General features: G+C 40.7%; 1 protein-coding gene across 10 annotated transcripts in view; it reads left to right on the forward strand.

The window, feature by feature from the left end:
* MBOAT2 (membrane bound O-acyltransferase domain containing 2) overlaps positions 1–19864 on the forward strand; it is a 170867-nt gene that overhangs the window by 103622 nt on the left and 47381 nt on the right. For 7 of the 10 annotated variants that reach the window (XM_008179900.4, XM_065590142.1, XM_042848730.2 and 4 more), the window contains 2 exons: positions 4913–5008; positions 8345–8400. In XM_008179900.4, the coding sequence (XP_008178122.2) occupies positions 4913–5008; positions 8345–8400 (152 nt within the window). Of the gene's footprint in view, positions 1–4912; positions 5009–8344; positions 8401–11133; positions 12262–19864 lie in introns of those variants that run through there. The other 3 variants (XM_042848728.2, XM_065590144.1, XM_065590146.1) reach the window with 2 other exon arrangements.

The raw sequence follows: 19864 nt of genomic DNA on the forward strand, positions 1-19864 counted from the left end.
AAACTCAGATATTTTTTCAACCAATGTAACTACTTGGCAAATAAATTATTAACAAGCAATGATATCATAGTGCATTACGTATGTGTAGCAGTGAGAAAGTCTTAGTTTCTTTTCTAGTCTCTGTAAAATTAGTTGCCTTGATCATCAACTAATGTGTAGTAGAGTATTGCTGAGGATTACAGATTGTCCAAAGTTTATGCTTTTAAAATTTTTGTAATAATGCAATTTTAAAACTTTGGATGGTGTATTTACTTGATAACCTGTTCAGTGCTTTGGGAAATATAAACTTTGGAAAGCACTAAAACCTAATATGAGAGACTAGTACAAAAATATCAGCAAACTTTAAATATACTGTTGCACATGTCAATCCTGTCTTTGCTTTACTGTGCTTTATGATTGGAACTTCATCCGGACTAGATTGACTAATATTTGTGGATGCACTCAGTTAACAGATAACCTGGTTTTATCTTGACAAAAAAATATTGTGAAATAATCCTAGATGTGTTTGCCCAGATATGTTCTAAATGAATATGCCTCTTAACTGTTTATTATAAAAGACTTAATTTGTAGAATTGCTGAATAAGTAGTCACATGCCAGTTGTTGTTTTTTTTTGAAGTTTTATCTGTAAAATAAATATTGACTTTACCTTCTGGTAGCCCACATTTAGAGTGAATTACTGCTATAATTCTAAAATGGAAAACATAATTCAATTCCTAGTGGTTATAAATGAGAAGATAATTTCTAATTCCAAGTAGGGTTGCCAACTTTCTAATCGCACAAAACCGAACACCCTTGCCCAGCCCCTTCTTCAAGGCCCCGCCCCATTCACTCCATCCCCCCCCCCCATCACTCGCTCATTTTCACCGGGCTGGGGAGGGTTCCTTTTCAACTGGGTGTTCCGGTGCTGGAGGAGGTGCTGGGAGGTGGGAGGGAGGGGGAGGAGTTGATCGGCAGGGGCTGTAGGTGCATGGGAGCGGGGGGGAGGGGGAGGGAAGGGAGCTTTGCTGTTGGTGGGTGCTAAGCACCAGCTAATTTTTTTCCGTGGGTGCTCCATCCCTGGAGTACCCACGGAGTTGGCGCTTATGGTTAAAAAAATATATATATATTTTTTTAACTACTAAGAAAGATAATGCTGCTTGGTACTTATACAGCACTTTTCGTCTTCAAAGTGATCTATTAAGCCTCAATTAAGTGACATGACATCCTTCTTAATGAGCCAATTTTCATTTAACCAGAAATAGGGTGACCAGATGTCCCGAATTTATAGGGACAGTTCCGATTTTTGGGCCTTTTTCTTATATAGGCACCTATTGCTCCCCACCACCTGTCCCAATTTTTCACACTTGCTATCTGGTCATCCTAACCAGAAAGTTCAAGACTATCACCATGTTTCCCTCAGTGCAGTTTTAACTAGCTCACTAGAGTTTGGGCCACTTCCTCATGTACAGTGATCAGATACTATGATGCAACTTTCTGATTGTTTGAATTCTTATGCAAGTCCATTTTAGAGCAGCTTTATTTTAACAATTTAAAAGCCAGTATCAGAAATGTTTTTCACACATTAGCTAAATTAGCTGTTTAGATCTGTCCAGAAATTTACCATCCTCAGCCCAAAGTCCCACTTATAACAATTGGCTTACTACAAAACTTACAAGCTAACCATAAGATCAGATTTCCTGACAAACAATTTTTCTTAATTAATTATGTATTCACCTTAAAGAGAGAGACGTGAAGGGACAGGTGGTAATGAACTACAGGTGATTTTTCTTAAAGCATCCAGGAAAGAGTATATGCAAAAGTCTTCCCTTATTGATGCTATTAAGTGTTACTCTGTGCCAAATAATTTTATTTTTATGTATTGTAGCCTTTTATTCTATTTAATGTTAATTATACTCCAGTGGATTCTGCTGTGGCAGCTACAGTCTCAAGTTCAACAAAGTTATCTCTGTTCTAGATCTAGAGCCTATAGGAACGCATGAAACCATAGGCAAATAACACATACAATTACAACAGCATTTATCTTTTAGTAGTTTTATTAAAGTTCCAACAAAGTTATAAATGTCACAGAATATACAAATCCTAAAGATAAGTACAATGTACCAGTTATACCTACAGACGTATTCACGTCCTCCTAGATGGTGTTAGTCTGTTGTCTCTCTCATGGATTGAGCATCAATACGGGAGTGGTTCCTGCTGGAGTTTCCCATAGAAAGCTCAATTTTCCTGGTCTGGGCGCCTTTTTTATACTGTCAGTCTGTCTATACCTACATTCTGCGCATGTACACGGAAGTGTCAACCTCTCTTTCTTATTGGTCTGTGTCCCTTAAAAACTCAAGTGACGCCGAATTCTATAGGCTGTGTAGGTCCTCGTTGACAAACCACCTTTATCTCACACTTAAGGCACATGTTAGAGACAAGATTTGTTGTTGCAGCATTTTATAATTTAAATTTAACTTTCCCAGCTACATTTTCACGATATTACCAGTTGGTACTTCTTTTCCCATAATTTTTCGGGTTATTTCTCGGTCATTAACTTACGCCATCATTTCTTGTCTCCAAGGTCTAAAATAGCTAAGCTAAAGTCTTGCAGGCCTCAGCCCACAGTTTCTTGTGTTTCAGCTTGTCTTACTCATATCTACTACATAATTCCTCTAAATATAGATCAATCTTATTCTTTTATAATCCTATAAATCAACTTTAATTAACAACCAATGAATATATATGTCATAACATATTGATTAATTATAACATCACACAATAAATGGATAAACTAAAATCATTAGCTACAATATGCTTCCTCTTAACTACGTGACATATGTTTAAATTTTGGTATATGCAGCCAGCCTTAAATACTAGATAGTGCTTAATTTTATAAAAATCTATATATGGTTTAAATACTTCTGTCATGTTGTTACCTATTTGTTTTAAGTCAATTAACTGGTCTCTTCATACCATTTATTATCTTAGTTCAGGGGTGGGCAAACGATGGCCCGCGGGCTGCATCCAGCCCATCAGACGTTTTAATCTGGCCCTTGAGCCTCTGCCGGGGAGCAGGGTCAGGGGCTTGCCTGGCTCCATGCATGCCGTGGCTCTGCGCGGCTCCCGGAAGCAGCGGCATGTCCAGCTCCTACATGTAGGGACAGCGAGGGGGCTTTGCATGCTGCCCCAGCCCAAAGCGCTGCCCCCGTGGAACCATAGCCAATGGGAGCTGCAGGGGCAGCGCTTGCAGATGGGTCAGTGCGCAGAGCTGCCTGGCCAGCACTGCGCCTCCATGGAAGAGCTGGAGAGGGGACGGGGCAGTGCGCAGAGCCACCTGGCTGCGCCTCCGTGTAGGAGCCAGAGGGGGGTATGCCATTGCTTCTGGGAGCTGCTTGAGATAAGCGCCGTCCAGAGCCTGCACCCCTGACCTCCTCCCATGCCCCAACCCCCTGCCCCAGCCCTGATCCCCCTCCTGCCCTCCGAACCCCTTGGTCTCAGCCTGGAGCACCCTCCTGCACACCAAACCCCTCATCCCCAGACCTCTATGTCTATCCAGAACCTGTGTCACAGCCTACAGCCTTGATCTTGCAAACATTTATGTGCATGCTTAACTTTACTACTGTGATTAGTTCCATTGTAACAATGGGACTACTCATGGTAGTGAAATATATTCTTAAGTGTTTGAAGCATCAAGGTTTAAGATTGTAAGCTGTTGGTGGTACTCCTGAGGGCATTCTCCACCAAAAAAATTAAAATTCTGCGCTAAAAAAATTAAAATTCTGAGCACAATATTTTAAAATTCTGCAAATTTTATTTTTCAAATAAATGTGGAGACTCCAGCATGGCATTAGGGAGCACAGGCCATGCTGCAGAGAGGTGGGAGATCACTGTGCAGCTCCTCCCCAACCCTACTATAAAAATTGTTCCAATGCCACTGCATACAATGTGTCAACATTTGTGTAAAATGTGTTTGTTATACATCTATGGTTTCTTATATCTCAATTCTAATTTGAGACATAAATGCACTGTTTTTCAATAAATGCACTAATGTGCTTGTTTAAAACAGAAGTTAATTGCCAGTTCTATTCCCTGCGAGAACAGCTGCAGTGGATGTTCAGTGCTCAGATTTTGAGTGTAGTAGAATCAAGGAATCATAGAATCATAGAATATCAGGGTTGGAAGGGACCTCAGGAGGTCATCTGGTCCAACCCCCTGCTCAAAGCAGGACCAATTCCCAACTAAATCATCCCACCCACGGCTTTCTCAAGCCTGACCTTAAAAACCTCTAAGGAAGGAGATTCCACCACCTCCCTAGGTAACCCATTCCAGTGCTTCACCACCCTCCTAGTGAAAAAGTTTTTCCTAATATCCAACCTAAACCTCCCCAACTGCAACTTGAGACCATTACTCCTTGTTCTGTCTCACTGAGGAGTTTAATATGTGAGTTAACAGAATATTTGTGTATCAATTTTTGTTGTTAAACTTTAAGGGAGATGAAAAGGATAAATGTTGTTGACTGGATTCTTTCCATTGTTATAGCACTTGCAGATTTTATAACAGCAGTTTGAATTATGGTTGCATGTATGTATATGAATGTACACACACTCTGAATAAATTGCCACAATAGATGCTTTCTGTGGTATGTTTTTCACACCTATGGAAAATGAACCAATGTTTGTCCTAGGATAGCAATTTTTTAATGGTATTGTGGGACTATATATAGAATTTGGGTGCATTAAAACTTGAAATTGTGTAATACTTGCCAAAAATGTATGAAAAATTAATCTACTTAACTGCCCTGCCATAATAGATAAAATGTTTTTAGTCCAAACACAAACTGCTAGTGACTTGGAACTTTGGAGCAATATGTTTTCATTGATTGATAGCCCTTTTGGAGTAACTAAATAAAATATAATTGTTTTTCCTTTTCAGATATTGCTTTGTTTTTGCTTTGGGATACCTCACTATGTGCCAAATTACTAGAGTCTATATCTTTGATTATGGACAATATTCTGCTGATTTTTCTGGGTAAGAAAAAATTATATACTCCATTTCCCCCACACCCCAACAACATATAGTAGAGCTTGTCTAATGTAATACTGTATTTATTCTGATAGTAAATTGTTGGATGATAGAACAACTTGAATTTCAGTTACTAAGTTTCTGTCACTACCTGCAATATTTTGGGCAGCAAAAAAATCCAATAAGTGGTTTTACAGCAAATCTAGTTTTGCAAGGCACAAATTTAAAAAGCACTAATTCAACAGTATTTAGATACTAATTTAACTTAAAAGTGAAAGTTTAGAAGTCAATAGCATTGAAGGCCATATTCCCTAGTGGAGCCCTGGATTGGGACTCAGGAGATGTGGGTTCTGCTCCTGGTTCTGTTGGTAGCCTCTTGGGTGACCTTGAGCAAGCCACTTTCCTGCTGCGTGACTCAGTTTCCCCATCTGAGAATTGGGATTAGGACACTGGCCTCCTTTAATTGCTTTGAGATGTACTGCTGAAAAGCACTATACAAGAGCTAGTTGATATTATTTATTATGCTATTTTTCTTCCCAGACTTCTGGATTTGAAGTCAGAAAGCAAAAGGGAGCACACAGTGTATTAATATTAAAAAATTCTGTCAGGAAATATAGAATTTATACTAAATTGTTCAAATAGTGCCATTTGCCCACCATGTATAAATAACTTCCTTCGGGTATATAAGTGCTCATCCAAAGCTCATTGAATTCAATGAAAGCCTCCCATGGAAGTCAATGGGTTTAGGATCAAATCCATAGAGTACTGGTTTGGGAATACTAGTGGAATCTGAAAAAGTGACAAGCATTTTTTGGCATAATTTGATTTATTTACAGTAGCTTCTGATTAAAATGTGAAAACTTATCAAGAGCTTCCAGTAGTATATGAAATGTTGTATCCTGTATTCTGCTATGATAACTGTTGGAATTTGAAGCACATTGATTTCAAACTCAACATTTTACTGAGTTTTACCAGAGTCACAAACTTATATAGTTCAACATATGTTTTCTGGGAACTTGTAAGTTGGTGGAATTTTCCATCAGAAAAACACAGAGGTAGATAGCATGTCTTTTATTTCAAGAAATAGTACTAAAACAAAAAATGAAAAGACGTTATCATAAGCAGGACAGGAAACAAAACTTTGCAGCTTGGGGTTGACCCTAATCCAATGATTCTGGATGTGGAGCCTGATCTTCTCAAAGGCATCCTCCTCTTAAGTAACCAATTTATAGAACGTCCATGAGTATTTGTGGAAACTGAATTGAGACCCCTTGTTCACCAGTGAGTGTCTCGGTGCTCTGTCGTGCGAATTTTACAGACTGAGAAATAAGATTTTGGGGTGCTAAAGCAAAAGATCTGTCTCAGCGTTGAGAGTGGCAAAGACAAAGACTGTTTCTTGGGGGGAAAGATTGAGGTTTTTACAGCGTTCTTCCTCCTTATCAGATCTGTGATATCCTGTTGGTGTCTGTTTTGCATAGAATCTTCTGCCAGATCAATGGCTGTAGGTATCACAGAAGATGAGAGTGAGAGGGACTTGTATTTGGCAAGACATGGCTGAAAGAATTCTTAGTAGAAGACTGATTGAAATGTTAATCATTATGAGGGGAAGTAGAAATAAAAAGATGATCAAGAATGGGATCTAGTGATATATCTATGGAGCTTTTGTAGGGGGCTACTGCTAGAGTCATCCAATTTAAGGCAGAGAAGGGACCAGTATATCATATAGAAACTGTTGAGTTAGTTTCCAAAGAAGCAGTCTTGCAATAATACTATAATCTGGCCATAATGTAGAAGCTGAGTAGGTTACTGTATTACTAAGATTGTGACTGTATATTAAATCTTAAGTCATCATGACCTAAGCAGCAGCTAACTTCACATTCCTACTGCTCTTTGGAAGGGCATTCCTGGGCATATAACAGCTAAAAGTCAAATCATTCAAGTATATAAATAGAGAAGGAATAATCACGAGTAGTGCTTTAACTCTGAATTTCCTCAGTTTGTAATGTTTGGTTTAGTGACAACTGCAACATCTCTGTAACTTGCTTTTTTAAACCTGTAACGGTATGTCTGCACTGCAGTCCGAGGTGTGTTTGCGGAAGCCTGTGCTGCTACACTGCTATTTTTGGTTGTGCTAATGTGAGTAAAGCTAGTGTGGACATGTGTACTAATGCTGCAGTTACACCTTGAACTGCAGTGTGGACATACCCTAAATTATCAATCTGTACTTTCAACTGTAACTCTATATCAATGTAGTATTTTTGTCTTGGAATAAATAAAAGGATAAATAAGCAAAGTAAAAACAAACAAAAAAAATTGTAAGGATAAGGTCAAGAACAGCATAGTTTGTCACATGCCTGCAATGTGACTTCAGAAATCACATCAGCATGAACTATAGCAAACTTCTTTAGTAATGTGATCATCTGTGAAAGTTTAGAACTAGCTGTTGTAAACTGAGAGGTATGTATATTAATACATACGTCTGCCTTTTGGTAATAATTTTCTAAACATTAGACACCCATACAAATGAAAGGTGGTTTATTAAGTTAAAAGTTCCAGCTGCTTGTATTTTCTTTCGAATATGGGAGGAAAAGCTTTACAACTAGTCAATATTATGTATTTACAGTAAAATCTTTATACAGAAAAATTAAATGTACAAAGATATCCTTAGATAGTCAAAATAAATAGTTCTCTGCTTCATATCTTGTTACTTTTTTATTACATCCAAATAAATTACTTCAATTTTTCAAAGTTAGTTACATATTATTAAAAAAGATGTTTTTGTTGTGAATATGTGCCCAAATTAATTCTTGAGATTTGCTGCCCTGGGTTTTGATTTCAGCTGAGCTTCTTAAGTGGGTTATAGCCTTATATTCACTTCAGGGATTGCTCTTGTCTTATGCATACTGCTGCTGTTGCTGATTTATAACAAAGAAATAGTCTTCTGTGCCCTTCGCCCCTTACTCCTCCCCCTTAAAATAAATAAATAACATACACACACACACACCATGAATTTATATTTTCTTCAGTTAAATTTCTGGAAATTTTCTCTTATTTATTTAAACATTTAGGACCCAATTCAGCAAAATGTATGCATTGCTTTACCAAACTGCTTAAATCCTGGACAGTTATAGATCTTGGCTCTTCGGTGGACTGACCTGCTGTATGTAAGGAATATTTTCTCCTCGCTGTGTAAACATAAGACCAAGATCTAAGCTTCAGCGGTTAGACATTTTGTCCTCTTCCAGTGGGGATTGCTAGTTTAACCTATTCCCAATTTTAAATGTGAAATTAAAACATGGATATTCTTATTTAAAATATCTGTATTTTTTTCCCTTGTTACAGCCCCATGATGATAATTACACAGAAGATCACTAGTCTGGCTTATGAGATTCATGATGGTAAGACTTTTTGAACTGCATTTTTTTAACTTTAATTCTTCACAGTGTATTTTTTATAATTTCCCTTCAGTTTATTTTTTCAGAAAATTAAACCATGAGTTTGTGCTGTGAATTTTATTATCCCACTACACTTTTTTTTTTTGGGGGGGGGGGGAGCTTGCACAGAATGCAAGCTCTGAAAACAAGTCTTATTGTTCAGAAGATACCACATGTCACCAAAAGATTGGCCTGCCATCCTCTCCGCCTCTTTTGGGCTGGGGCATGAATCTCTAATGAGTTAGCAAAACAGAATCTCCAAATTCAGAGATCAGCATTGGATTCACAAATTGGTAGAACAGGTACTAGTTGCTGTGACTTTACATGACATAAATACCACTTTTACTAAAAAGGGAATGAGTAGAGAAGAAAGACAATACTTTTTTCTTCTTTTCCTAAATTTGTTCTTTGCTATGTTTAATTTATCTTGTATAAGACTGTGAATTTTAATGTTTATTGGATATAATATGAACAGAACTATAATATGTCAATTGTATATTACAAACATGTTTAGGCATGAACAAAGAAGCTTCATAGTTGTATATATGTCTTAAATGGCTAGAGAAAAGTTGACAGGAGGTAAATTGTCCCAGTGTGTGACAATATATAGAAGTGAGTCTTAAGGGTGGGACTGAAAGAAATGATTGGTATCAGGTTATTTTATGAGCTAGTTTGATTTCTTGGTCACTTTGGCTTGGTCTACACTACCCCCCTAATTCGAACTAAGGTACGCAACTTCAGCTACGTGAATAACGTAGCTGAAGTTCGAAGTACCTTAGTTCGAATTAGTTCGAACTTACCTTGGTCCACACTCGGCAGGCAGGCTCCCCCGTCGACTCCGCGGTACTCCTCTCGGCGAGCTGGAGTACCGCAGTCGACGGCGAGCACTTCCGGGTTCGACTTATCACGTCCAGACTAGACGCGATAAGTCGAACCCAGAAGTTCGATTTCCAGCCGTCGAACTACCGGGTAAGTGTAGCCAAGGCCTTTGAGAAGTAAGAATGATAGTGTGGACCATGAAAAAGACTGACAATGTGCCTTCTACAAAAACGACTTTAATCAATTTTAAAATGCTTAGAGACAAGATTAAATATTGAAAGGATGACTTCTGGGATTATAGCCACAAGCGGCTGGGGTAAGCTACTTGTTCCATTGAAACAGGTTTAAGAAACTTACCTGTTCCATTGAAACAATTTAAGAAACTTCTGATCCACTGTTTTTAAAAGCCTTGTTTGTGTAAAATGAACTGAAATTGTGGCTAGACAATCCTCTGTTATTTCAGCTGTTGTGCATTGTATTTTTTGTATAGCACTGAAGTATGCTTGAATAAGCTCTGTGATTGTTTCCCCTTGGGAAAACTCATGAAAATGTGATGTATATCTCATGAGACTAATCCAGTGAGAGGATTTTTAAATAAATGCATTTGTTGTAAAATAATTGGGGTTTGTTTTGTAAATTATAAGTCAAATTTTCCAACTGTCTATAATGGTGTCCTCCAGTCTTTGTTGTCTGGCTCCATTTTATTTTATTTTATTGAATTGTAGAATATCAGGCTACAGGAATTAAATGTTATTGCTTCAACCCCCTAGATTCGCATGTCTCTTTACGTGCATAAGGATGGGCCTCTACTCTAAGTATCTTGCAATCTATGTTGAACACAGCTAATGTTGACAATGTAGGAGGGAGAGGAAAGAATGCCAATGACTGACTGGGCCTATCTCCAGTTAGTTCTGTATTTATACCTTATCAGTGTAAAGCACAAGGACTTTGCCCCTCCCATTCACTCAGTTCTAACTGCTGTCACACCTATGACTATTTCACTTCAAAGTCTCTCAGATTTCAGAGATTAATTCAAAGAGATGATTGTGTAAACTAGTGTGACAAAGTTCCTCCTCTATCTTGGTGGGTCCTGTGTTTATTGGCGGATTTTCTTGCCTCAGAGATTCACCATGTGGGTTGGGGAACAGCCCAGAGACCTTCCCCTCTGGAAGAACCCACAGTCCAGGTCAATTGGGAGGTTTGCGGGGAACCCGGGCCCGCCCTCTACTCCAGGTTCCAGCCCAGGGCCCTGTGGACTGAAGCTGTCCATAGTGCCTTCATTAACAGCTGCATGACAGCTACAACTCCCTGGGCTACTTCCCCATGGCCTCCTCCAAACACCTTCCTTATTCTCACCACAGGACCTTCCTCCTGGTGTCTGATAATGCTTGTGCTCCTCAGTCCTCCAGCAGCATTCACTCTCAGCTCCTTGCACCTCTTGCTCCCAGCTCCTCACACTCGCACCACAAACTGAAGTGAGCTCCTTTTAAAACCCAGGTGCCTTGATTAGCCTACCTTAATTGATTCTATCAGCTTCTTCTTAATTGGCTCCAGGTGTCCTAATTAGCCTGCCTGCCTTAACTGGTTCTAGCAGGTTCCTGATTACTCTAGTGCAGCCCCTTCTCTGGTCACTCAGGGAACAGAAAACTACTCATCCAGTGACCAGTATATTTGCCCTCTACCAGACTCCTGTACCCCACTGGTCTGGGTCTGTCACACTAGTCTTACATCTATTACAGCCCTAACAACGAGTCAGTACCTTTTTAAAATATCTATTTTAAAGATTACATTTTGAATTCCATAATTCCACAGATTCGTTTTAGACAATTCAAGTTAAGATATTCACTGGAATTCCCCTGCATCTTAAACCCTGCTGTGTCACTCTGTCAGTGACTTTCTCTCACTCTGTTTTTGGCCTCTCTTTGCTCAAAACAGCAAAGGTAAAATTTTTAAATGGTCCCCACTGTAGCAGTATCGTGTTTGCACTGGTGTGTAGAGATTAGCTTGTCACACTTTATAAAATAGTCAAACATTTGCTCCAGGCTGAGATATGACACAGAATATCTCAACTCACTAAACTTTCTTTCAATACCATGTTTTTATAGGGGAAAAGAGAAGTTGAGCTCTATTCAAAGTATGTACAATAGATCAGAGAGGGTGGTGGTTAGTTGGTGGGGTACATAATACAATAAACAGGGGGTACATTATACAATAAACAGGGGGTGCTGATTAAGTGTGATGGCGAGCATAAAAACTTCTGACTGAGTGTTCATTAAGGTGTACAGTTATTTGCAGTTAAATAAGTAATGTAGAAATATCTGGTGAATATGTGTCACAATTATGGGGCTAGCTGTACCTTTGTCCCCTTTCTGGTCTCAGGTGAAATGTTGTGATTCTTCTGCTCTTATATTGGGACCTGTACACTATTGAGTACTATTTATCAACTGCTTATTGTGGCAGAATATACCCTACACACTTTTGTAATAATGTATGTATGTATAATAAGGTATGCCTTGTAAGGTATAATTTGAAAACTCATACTTTGCTAGCCAGTATTGTCCTGATTGAATATGTGTGGCAACACTTCCCCTGTACGATGATGTTAATGCAAGTTCCAAACCCACAGCCCTGCCCAGGCTGAAGTCAGGTCTGTCCTAAACAGAGGAAGGAATTTGTGCTTGCCTTACTTTGCATTTAAGCACTAAACAGAGTCATAAAGCGGCGGGGCTGGGGTGGGGTGGGGGGGCAAAGGAAATTCAAACAGGTGAAAAAAACAGGGAATATCCTTTCACATAGACTTTCTGTCTCCTGTGTCTCAGCTGGAAATGTTTTTCAAGAGTGGGACTGGAACTATAAAAGGGAGGGACAAACGCCCCAGGTACCTGCCCCACCCTCATCCATCACATTCACTATGCCTGAAGAGACAAAGGAAACAGCCTTTGGGACTCTTCGGAGAAATCCTCCTGACCTAAAGAGTTTGGTCATTAAAACTGCTGAAAGCACGTGGTGAGAAAACTTTGCTATGAATCTAATGTAGTTTAAGTTAGGCATCAGTAAGCATTTTATTGTTAAACTTGTTTTATGGTTTTATCGAATCCAGTGTATTCAAGATGAAGTGTCTCCGTAACTCCATTTGGAGTAGCAAGTTATGTGCATATTATTCCCTTAAAGGAATAACAGACTCAGTATAGTTGTGCTGTCCAAGTTTCTGAGGGAAAATCTGGGATTGGGAGTGTGTTGGGGTGATTCTGAGGTAGTCTTTAAAGCTGGTAAGAATCCAGGTGTGGCTGGCTGGCTGCAGCACACACAGACAAAGTTGGGAGTGACTTACATGCGGGAGGCTGTTTGTGAGCAGTCCAGGCTCGTGGCTACCGCAGCAAGGTTTCAGGGCAGGGGTGACACAGCTCCTCATTAGTTTGCACCTGGTATGTGACACTTATCACCCTGCAGATGCAACTGGATTTTGGCCACCTGCACTTCCTCCCTGTAGGGACCTGTGACCAGTGATATTGGCCAATAACTTTCTTTAAACAAAGTATTTTTATGTAAAAAGAAGAACAGGAGTACTTGTGGCACCTTAGAGACTAACAAATGTATTAGAGCATAAGCTTTCGTGGACTACAGCCCACTTCGGATGCATATGCATCCGAAGAAGTGGGCTGTAGTCCACGAAAGCTTATGCTCTAATAAATTTGTTAGTCTCTAAGGTGCCACAAGTACTCCTGTTCTTCTTTTTGCGGATACAGACTAACACGGCTGCTACTCTGAAACCTATTTATATGTAGTAGTTGGGAAAAGCACTAGAGGGAAAAGGATTTTAAAACAAGTAATGTTAACTCTCATCTGATCTGATGCTTCACTACAATATAAGTTAGATAGGCTTTTCTTTTAAGTTATCAGAACAGAACCAGCTTCTCCTAATGAATCCAGAGCCTCCTATTTCTTTCCCAGCTTCTTGGAGAAGTCGTCATGATAGAACTTTGAATTCTGGGTTTTTGTCTTGAAATCCTGTTCCTTACCACCCGGAACCAAGGTGTCAGGCTATGGCCATCTGGTAGTATCCTGGGGATATGTCTTCCTGGCCATATTCCAATCAAGCAGAGTTCTGTACTAGAGCAGTACAAGTGCAGCTTGGAAGCACTGTGTGAATGTGAGTTTCAAAACACTGCATTGACCTATATGAATTGGTAGGTGACTTCCAGATTGGAAATAAAGAATAGGTAGATGGCAAGAGAATATGGTCCCAAGGAATAGTGGGAAGACATTGGAGGATTGGCAATATTTGAGTGGCACTAGCCACTCCCCCTTAGAGTGCCATATTAGTGGATGGCAAATTGTGTTAGCTCAAGCTTTAGCCTATGTCACCTCTCAAGGTAGCCAACTTGAGTTAAAAGTACCACCACCACTGAACTGGAGTTGAAGGGTTTTTGTTTGTCGACAGGACTTGAGTTATAACTCAAGTTACTTTTGCAGTGAAGACAAGCTCTTTGGGATTCTCAGTCTGGATCTGTCAGTCTGCCGCATCTTGTTCAAACTGCTTTCATTGTTCCCCCCACCACCACCAGGGACAGCAAGTTACAACCACTGTGCTACTCATTCTAGCGTTATCTCTGAACAACCCTTCAGTGTAAGTTATATGATTATTAGAAAGGGCCTCTTTCCCTAGGTACTTAGGCTCTGCTATCCTGTCATACCCTGACAGTGAAATATCCATTCCCATGTACAGTACAGAAACATCACACCAGTGACAGAGCCAGAGACCATATTAATAATTATTAAAGAACATTGCTACATTTGTTACAATCTATATTTGCACTTTCTGTGCGCCTAGTGTGCATTCTTTTAAAATGAAGACTCTGTGTGCTAATTTTGTAGGGGCATATTCTAACATGGCTCCCATTCTATGCTTCTCTGACTTCAGTAGTATTGCATGTATTGTAAATTAGCATAGAACTTTGAACATTATGATTAAATCTTAAGCTTCATTCTGTTGCATCTTTGGTATGACACACTTCCCTATTTAAAAGTTTGAGTACCTTAGGAAACTGTGTTCCCATTCATACTTATTCTTTGCTGCTTGAGGAAGACGTCTTAGATGAACCCTGTGGTGGGTTTTTGTGCGCTTGTGACTGTATAAATGGACTGACATCACAAACACAAAAATAGGAAATCTGGCTTGTACAGTGGCACAGACCTGAGTTATATGAAATGACTTATTTCGGTAATATACAAAACAATCAATACATTCAATAAATGAATTTCAATTGCCTTTTTTGTACCAAAAGGCCCATTATGAGGGAGATATTAAAATGAAAACATTCTTCTGAGGTGGCTACAAAAAATGGCAGACATTTGATTTTTTTAAAAGCATCTCCTATGTAAAGTAAATGGCAGAATGGAGGATTAAAGTTCTTTCGGTGTGAGTGTAAGATCTAAGAGAATAATAGGTAACAAAATCTGGAAATGAATAAGTAATACACTGGGCTGAGTGAGAGACTGTGAGTGGATATGTGGGTGGCTAGCTGCCTAGATGGATGAATGTTAGCATGGGTTAAAGTTGATTCTTCATCATGCTAAAATGTTTCTCATTTTCCTGTATAATTTTATATGATACATCAAATATATGTAAAAAACATTGTTTTCTCTCTCTGCTCCTAAAATGAAAACAAACATCTATCATGCCATTGACATTAAGGTTTTTATAAGTTGGGAACCCTGGATATTAGCAAAGCACTCCTTAGTGTGGATGCAGCCATACTGGTGAAGCTGTGCTTTGGACCAATGCCATAAAATCACCCTCACGAGTGAAATAAGCTGTTTGCACGGTGTCTAGCACAATGGGGTTATGGTCTATGACTTCACTGCCTGCCAACTTCAAGAAAAGTGCTGCAAGCAACATCAACCTCTGTACCTGGCCTTCATCGATTTCATGAAAGCGTTCGACTTCATCAGTGGTGAGGCTCTGTGGAGAATTCTTACATTTGGGCCCTGCCAAAATTTGTTGCCATCCTCTGACTCCTCCATGACAACGTGTCTGTGATGGTCGCCATGGACCGAAATGGACCCCTTCCTACTATAGACAGGAGTTAAGCAAGGCTGTATCATCGCTCCAACCCTTTTCTCCATCTTCCTTGCTGTCACCCTCCTTCTCTTGGCTGACAGGCTCCCCTCCGGACTTGACATTCAATACAGAATGGACAGCAAGCTCTTCAACCTCATTTGTCTCCTATCAACGATCAAGACTATCACTAAATTGGTCTTTTAACTCCAACTTGTGGATGACTCTGCCGTGTGTGTCCACTCAGAAGAAGATATTCAAAAAATAGTCGACGTTTTCTCTAAGGTCTACAACCAACTCGGCCTCATACTCAACAACAAGAAAACTAAAGTTCTCAGCAGGCTCCAGATCACCAGAATCCAGCTCCTGTAATTCAGATCAATAAAGAGACCCTGGAGAATGTTGAGCACTTATTTTACCTCAGCAGCGCTCTGTCACAGAAAATTCAACACTGCCTTCAATATGCCAGTGCAGCTTTCGGACACTTGAGAAAACATGTCTTCAAAGATCGTGGCATCAAGAATCAAACCAGGCTTCCTGTATACCAGTCCGTTGTTATCCCTGCTCTCTTGTACAGTGCCGAAACCTGGGTTATGTACAGTAGATGCCTCAAGGTTCTTGAACAATATAATTAACGCTACGTCTGCAAGATCTTCCGAATCAAGTGGGATGATTGACACACCAACGTCAGTGTTCTGTTTAGGGTGACCAGATGGCACAATTTTATAGGGACAGTCCCAATTTTTGGGTCTTTTTCTTATATAGGCTCATAGTTCCCCCTCACCCCCGTCCCGATTTTTCACACTTGCTGTCTGGTCATCCTAGTTCTGTTCCAAGCCTAAACCTCTAGTATTGAATCTATGATCATCTACCACCAACTCTGTTGAGCTGGTCATGTTCTTTAAATGCCAAAAAATCGACTCCCAAAGCAAGTCATGTTCTCACAACTGAGCCATGGCCAATAGATGATGATCAAGCAAAAAAAGCGCTTCAAAGACACCCTCAATGACAACACGAAGAAGTGCAATATTGACATAAACTCATGGGAAACCCAAGCCCTTGACTAACCAAAGTGGAAAAGGACCTTGTGGCAAGGATCCCAGTATTTCGAGAGCCAGTGGAGACAACAGGAAATGGTGAACCAGGAAAAGCGGAAAGAACGCGCCTCAGTCCAACTCAACAATCCAGATCAACCCTTTCCATTGGGAAATGTCTGCCCCAATTGTGACAAGATCTGTGGATCCCAGATCAGTCTCATTAGCCACCTGCGGATCAACCAGTGGTCATTTTATGGAAGACAATCGAGCTGCAAGGATCGCCGATGACAAGCACAATGGGATCCTGATCTGTGACTGGGGTCTCGATCTATGATTAGGGCTTCTAGGTGCCATGGTAATACAAATAATTAATAATATATTTTAAACGTGCGGTTCTTCCTGTATATCTGCATCTCCACTAGGGGTTTTTGCCAACATGACTAAGTTGGTCAAGAATCACACCTCTTCATACCCCTGACTGATGTCTACACTACAGACTTCTGCCAGTATAGCTATGGCCTAACAAAACTGGGTGTACAGGAGTAGAGCAGCAGAGAAATGTATTGTTGACAAATAAAAAGTAATGCACATGGGAAAGAACATAAGAACGGCCAGACTGGATCAGACCAAAGGTCCATCCGGCCCAGTATCCTGTCTACCGACAGTAGCTAATGCCAGGTGCCCCAGAGGGAGTGAACCTAACAGGTAATGATCAAGTGATCTCTCTCCTGCCATCCATTTCCACCCTCAGACAAACAGAGGCTAGGGACACCATTCCTTACTCATCCTGGCTAATAGCCATTAATGGATGTAACCTCCATGAATTTATCTCTTTTAAACCCTGTTATAGTCCTAGCCTTCACAACCTCCTCAGGCAAGGGGTTCCACAGGTTGACTGTGCGCTGTGTGAAGAAGAACTTCCTTTTATTTGTTTTAAACCTGATGCCCATTAATTTCATTTGGTGACCCCTATATTATATTATGGGAACAAGTAAATAACTTTTACTTATTCACTTTCTTCACATCATTCATGATTTTATATACCTCTATCATATCTCCCCTTAGTCTCCTTTTTTCCAAGCTGAAAAGTCCTAGCCTCTTTAATCTCTCCTCATATGGGACCCGTTCCAAACCCCTAATCATTTTAGTTGCCCTAATTATGGAGTGGTGGTTGGATAAATACCAGTGCAGAGATACAGAGATACTCCAGTGGTGTGTACATAGTGTAACCAGGCCTTTCTGTTTACTATCATAATACAGGAACCTCCAACATACAAAGGAATGTGCAATGAAAGTGAAAGGCAGTGGATCAAAAGCTGGTAGACAAATATTTTTCAATACAATGCAATGCCCGTTAAACTGTGGAACTCATTGCTATCATCATTGAGGCACAGAGTTTATAGAAATTTGAGAATGGATTAGACATTGATATAGGTAACAGCCATATTTACCAATTCTGGACAGTCTAATCATGGCATCTTCTAAAGATGAGTTGCACAATAAAAACTATGGAGACAGCTCAAGGAAAAATAAAACAAATAATAAACATAGTACAGTTCACATTGGTTGGTAGCTACTGGAAATTTGACTAATTGCCCACTCAAATTGTGGTACATAGTACCATATCAGACATATTTATAGCAATAGTTCTGGCAGTCATTATTAATTCTCATAAACTTAAGTTCTGAAGAATGTTTCTTTCCATAATTGGTATAAATAATTCCCTCCTATTTTCGTTTGTCTTGAGCCTTTCTTCACCCTCTTCTTTTCCCAACTGCAAACACTCTTTGTGTTTAGTAAAAGGACTCCAGCACATCATTCAAAAGCTTAAAATACCTTTAGCACTAGTTTAGAGTGTCTTAAAACCCAGGAATCCTATATGTAGCCCGCTGACCATTCACTTGCTTTCTAAAATATAGGTTTTTAAAAAAAAAATTCAAGACCATAATGACAATTTAATAAATTACGTTTTGTTTTCCAAGTCTACTACATATTACATCTCTTTTGTTCATGGACCATCATGACAAGATGAGTTCCCGTTTAATAAATGTTAGCTCGTTCACAACAAAAAGTAGCAGCTGTTTTCCCGACTGTGTTTCTCAAATGCATCTGCTCTATTTCAGTTTGTTTGGCTTTAAATAAATCAGTGAACCTAGATTATTTTTTAGTAATTTGACACCTCCTCCTCCTGGAAACTAGGGATTATTTCCTTTCTTTTAGTCCTTCTTGATCTAGAATTTATTTTGCAACTCTCATGCAACTTTTGCTGTATCAATGACATCATTTTGGTTAATGCCTTAGTATCACTTTCAAAAGAGTAACTTCATGATTACAATACATGCCTGTGCTATTTTATTCAACTGACATCTGTGTTCTGTTTGCTTTTGTTGCTGCCAATGCCATAGTGACAACAAAAACTGTTATCTCCTGTCTCTTCTTTCTGACTATAATGTATAATATTTTACAAACAGTAAGGATTTGAGTTTACAGGAAACTCCCGATTATCTGCATAGCAAGGGCAGTGGTGGATTAAGGTTTCCTGGGACCCTGGACCAGAGCACGTGGGGAGGGCTCCTCCTCACCCCTTCCGCCTGTGGTCAAGCCCCTTTTTGCTCCTTCCCTGGGGCCCACCCCTGTTCCACCCAGGATCCCACCATTCTGCCCTTATTGCGGCCTCTGCAGCCTATTTGCTCCTTTCTGCCCCAGCCCCCCAGGGCTCCAAGACTGGAGAAGCTCTGTCCCCACACCATGGCCCTTCGGCCACAACTAGGAGTCAGAGATCCTCCAGTCCTGAGTCCGTGACAGGGAGTGAGAGCTCCTTCAGTGCTGGTGCTGCAGAGGGGGTCTGGGTACTGAGACTTCCCCCTGACGCCCCCTGCGCTTCTGCAGGGGACCAGGGTTGGAGTGCTGGGGCTTCTCCCACTACCCCTTGGCTTCTGCTGGGGATGAGCCACATGGCTTCTGATGGGGTTGGGGGCGCTAGGGGCTTCCTCCACTACCCCACAGCTGCTGATAGGGTTGGGGGGTGCTGACGGCTTCCCCTCGCCACCCCGCGGCTTCTGCCTGGGTCAGGGGGTCCTAGGGACTTCCCCAACCCTGCTTACCCAACGCTGCTGCTGGGGAGCAGGGTCGGAGTGCGAGGGCTTCCCCTACTTCACCCAGCACTGCTGCCAGGGAGTGGAGGCTTCCCCCCATCCTGCCCACCTGGCACTGCTGCCGGGGGTTTCCCCTGCCCCATCCTGTCCACCCAGTGCTGCTGCTGGGGAGCAGGGTCGGGGCATCGGGGCTTCTCCTACCCTGCCTGCCTGCCAGGCAGCTAGCGCTTCGAGCTTCCACCACCCGGTATCAGATTTTTTCCAGGCCCCACAGTTGGCTGGGGCCTCTGGGCACAGTTTAGGTCTGATCTCTCAGGTTAGCAAGATTTTTCAGGAACTGAGAAACTACATTGGATCACCTAGGAGCGACAGATGTGGCAGTTTCCTGCAGTATTTTTGGGAGGCCTTATTGTATTAAG

This window comes from Chrysemys picta, chromosome 3 (assembly GCF_011386835.1).
Source record: "Chrysemys picta bellii isolate R12L10 chromosome 3, ASM1138683v2, whole genome shotgun sequence".
Classification (NCBI taxonomy): Eukaryota; Metazoa; Chordata; order Testudines; family Emydidae; genus Chrysemys; species Chrysemys picta.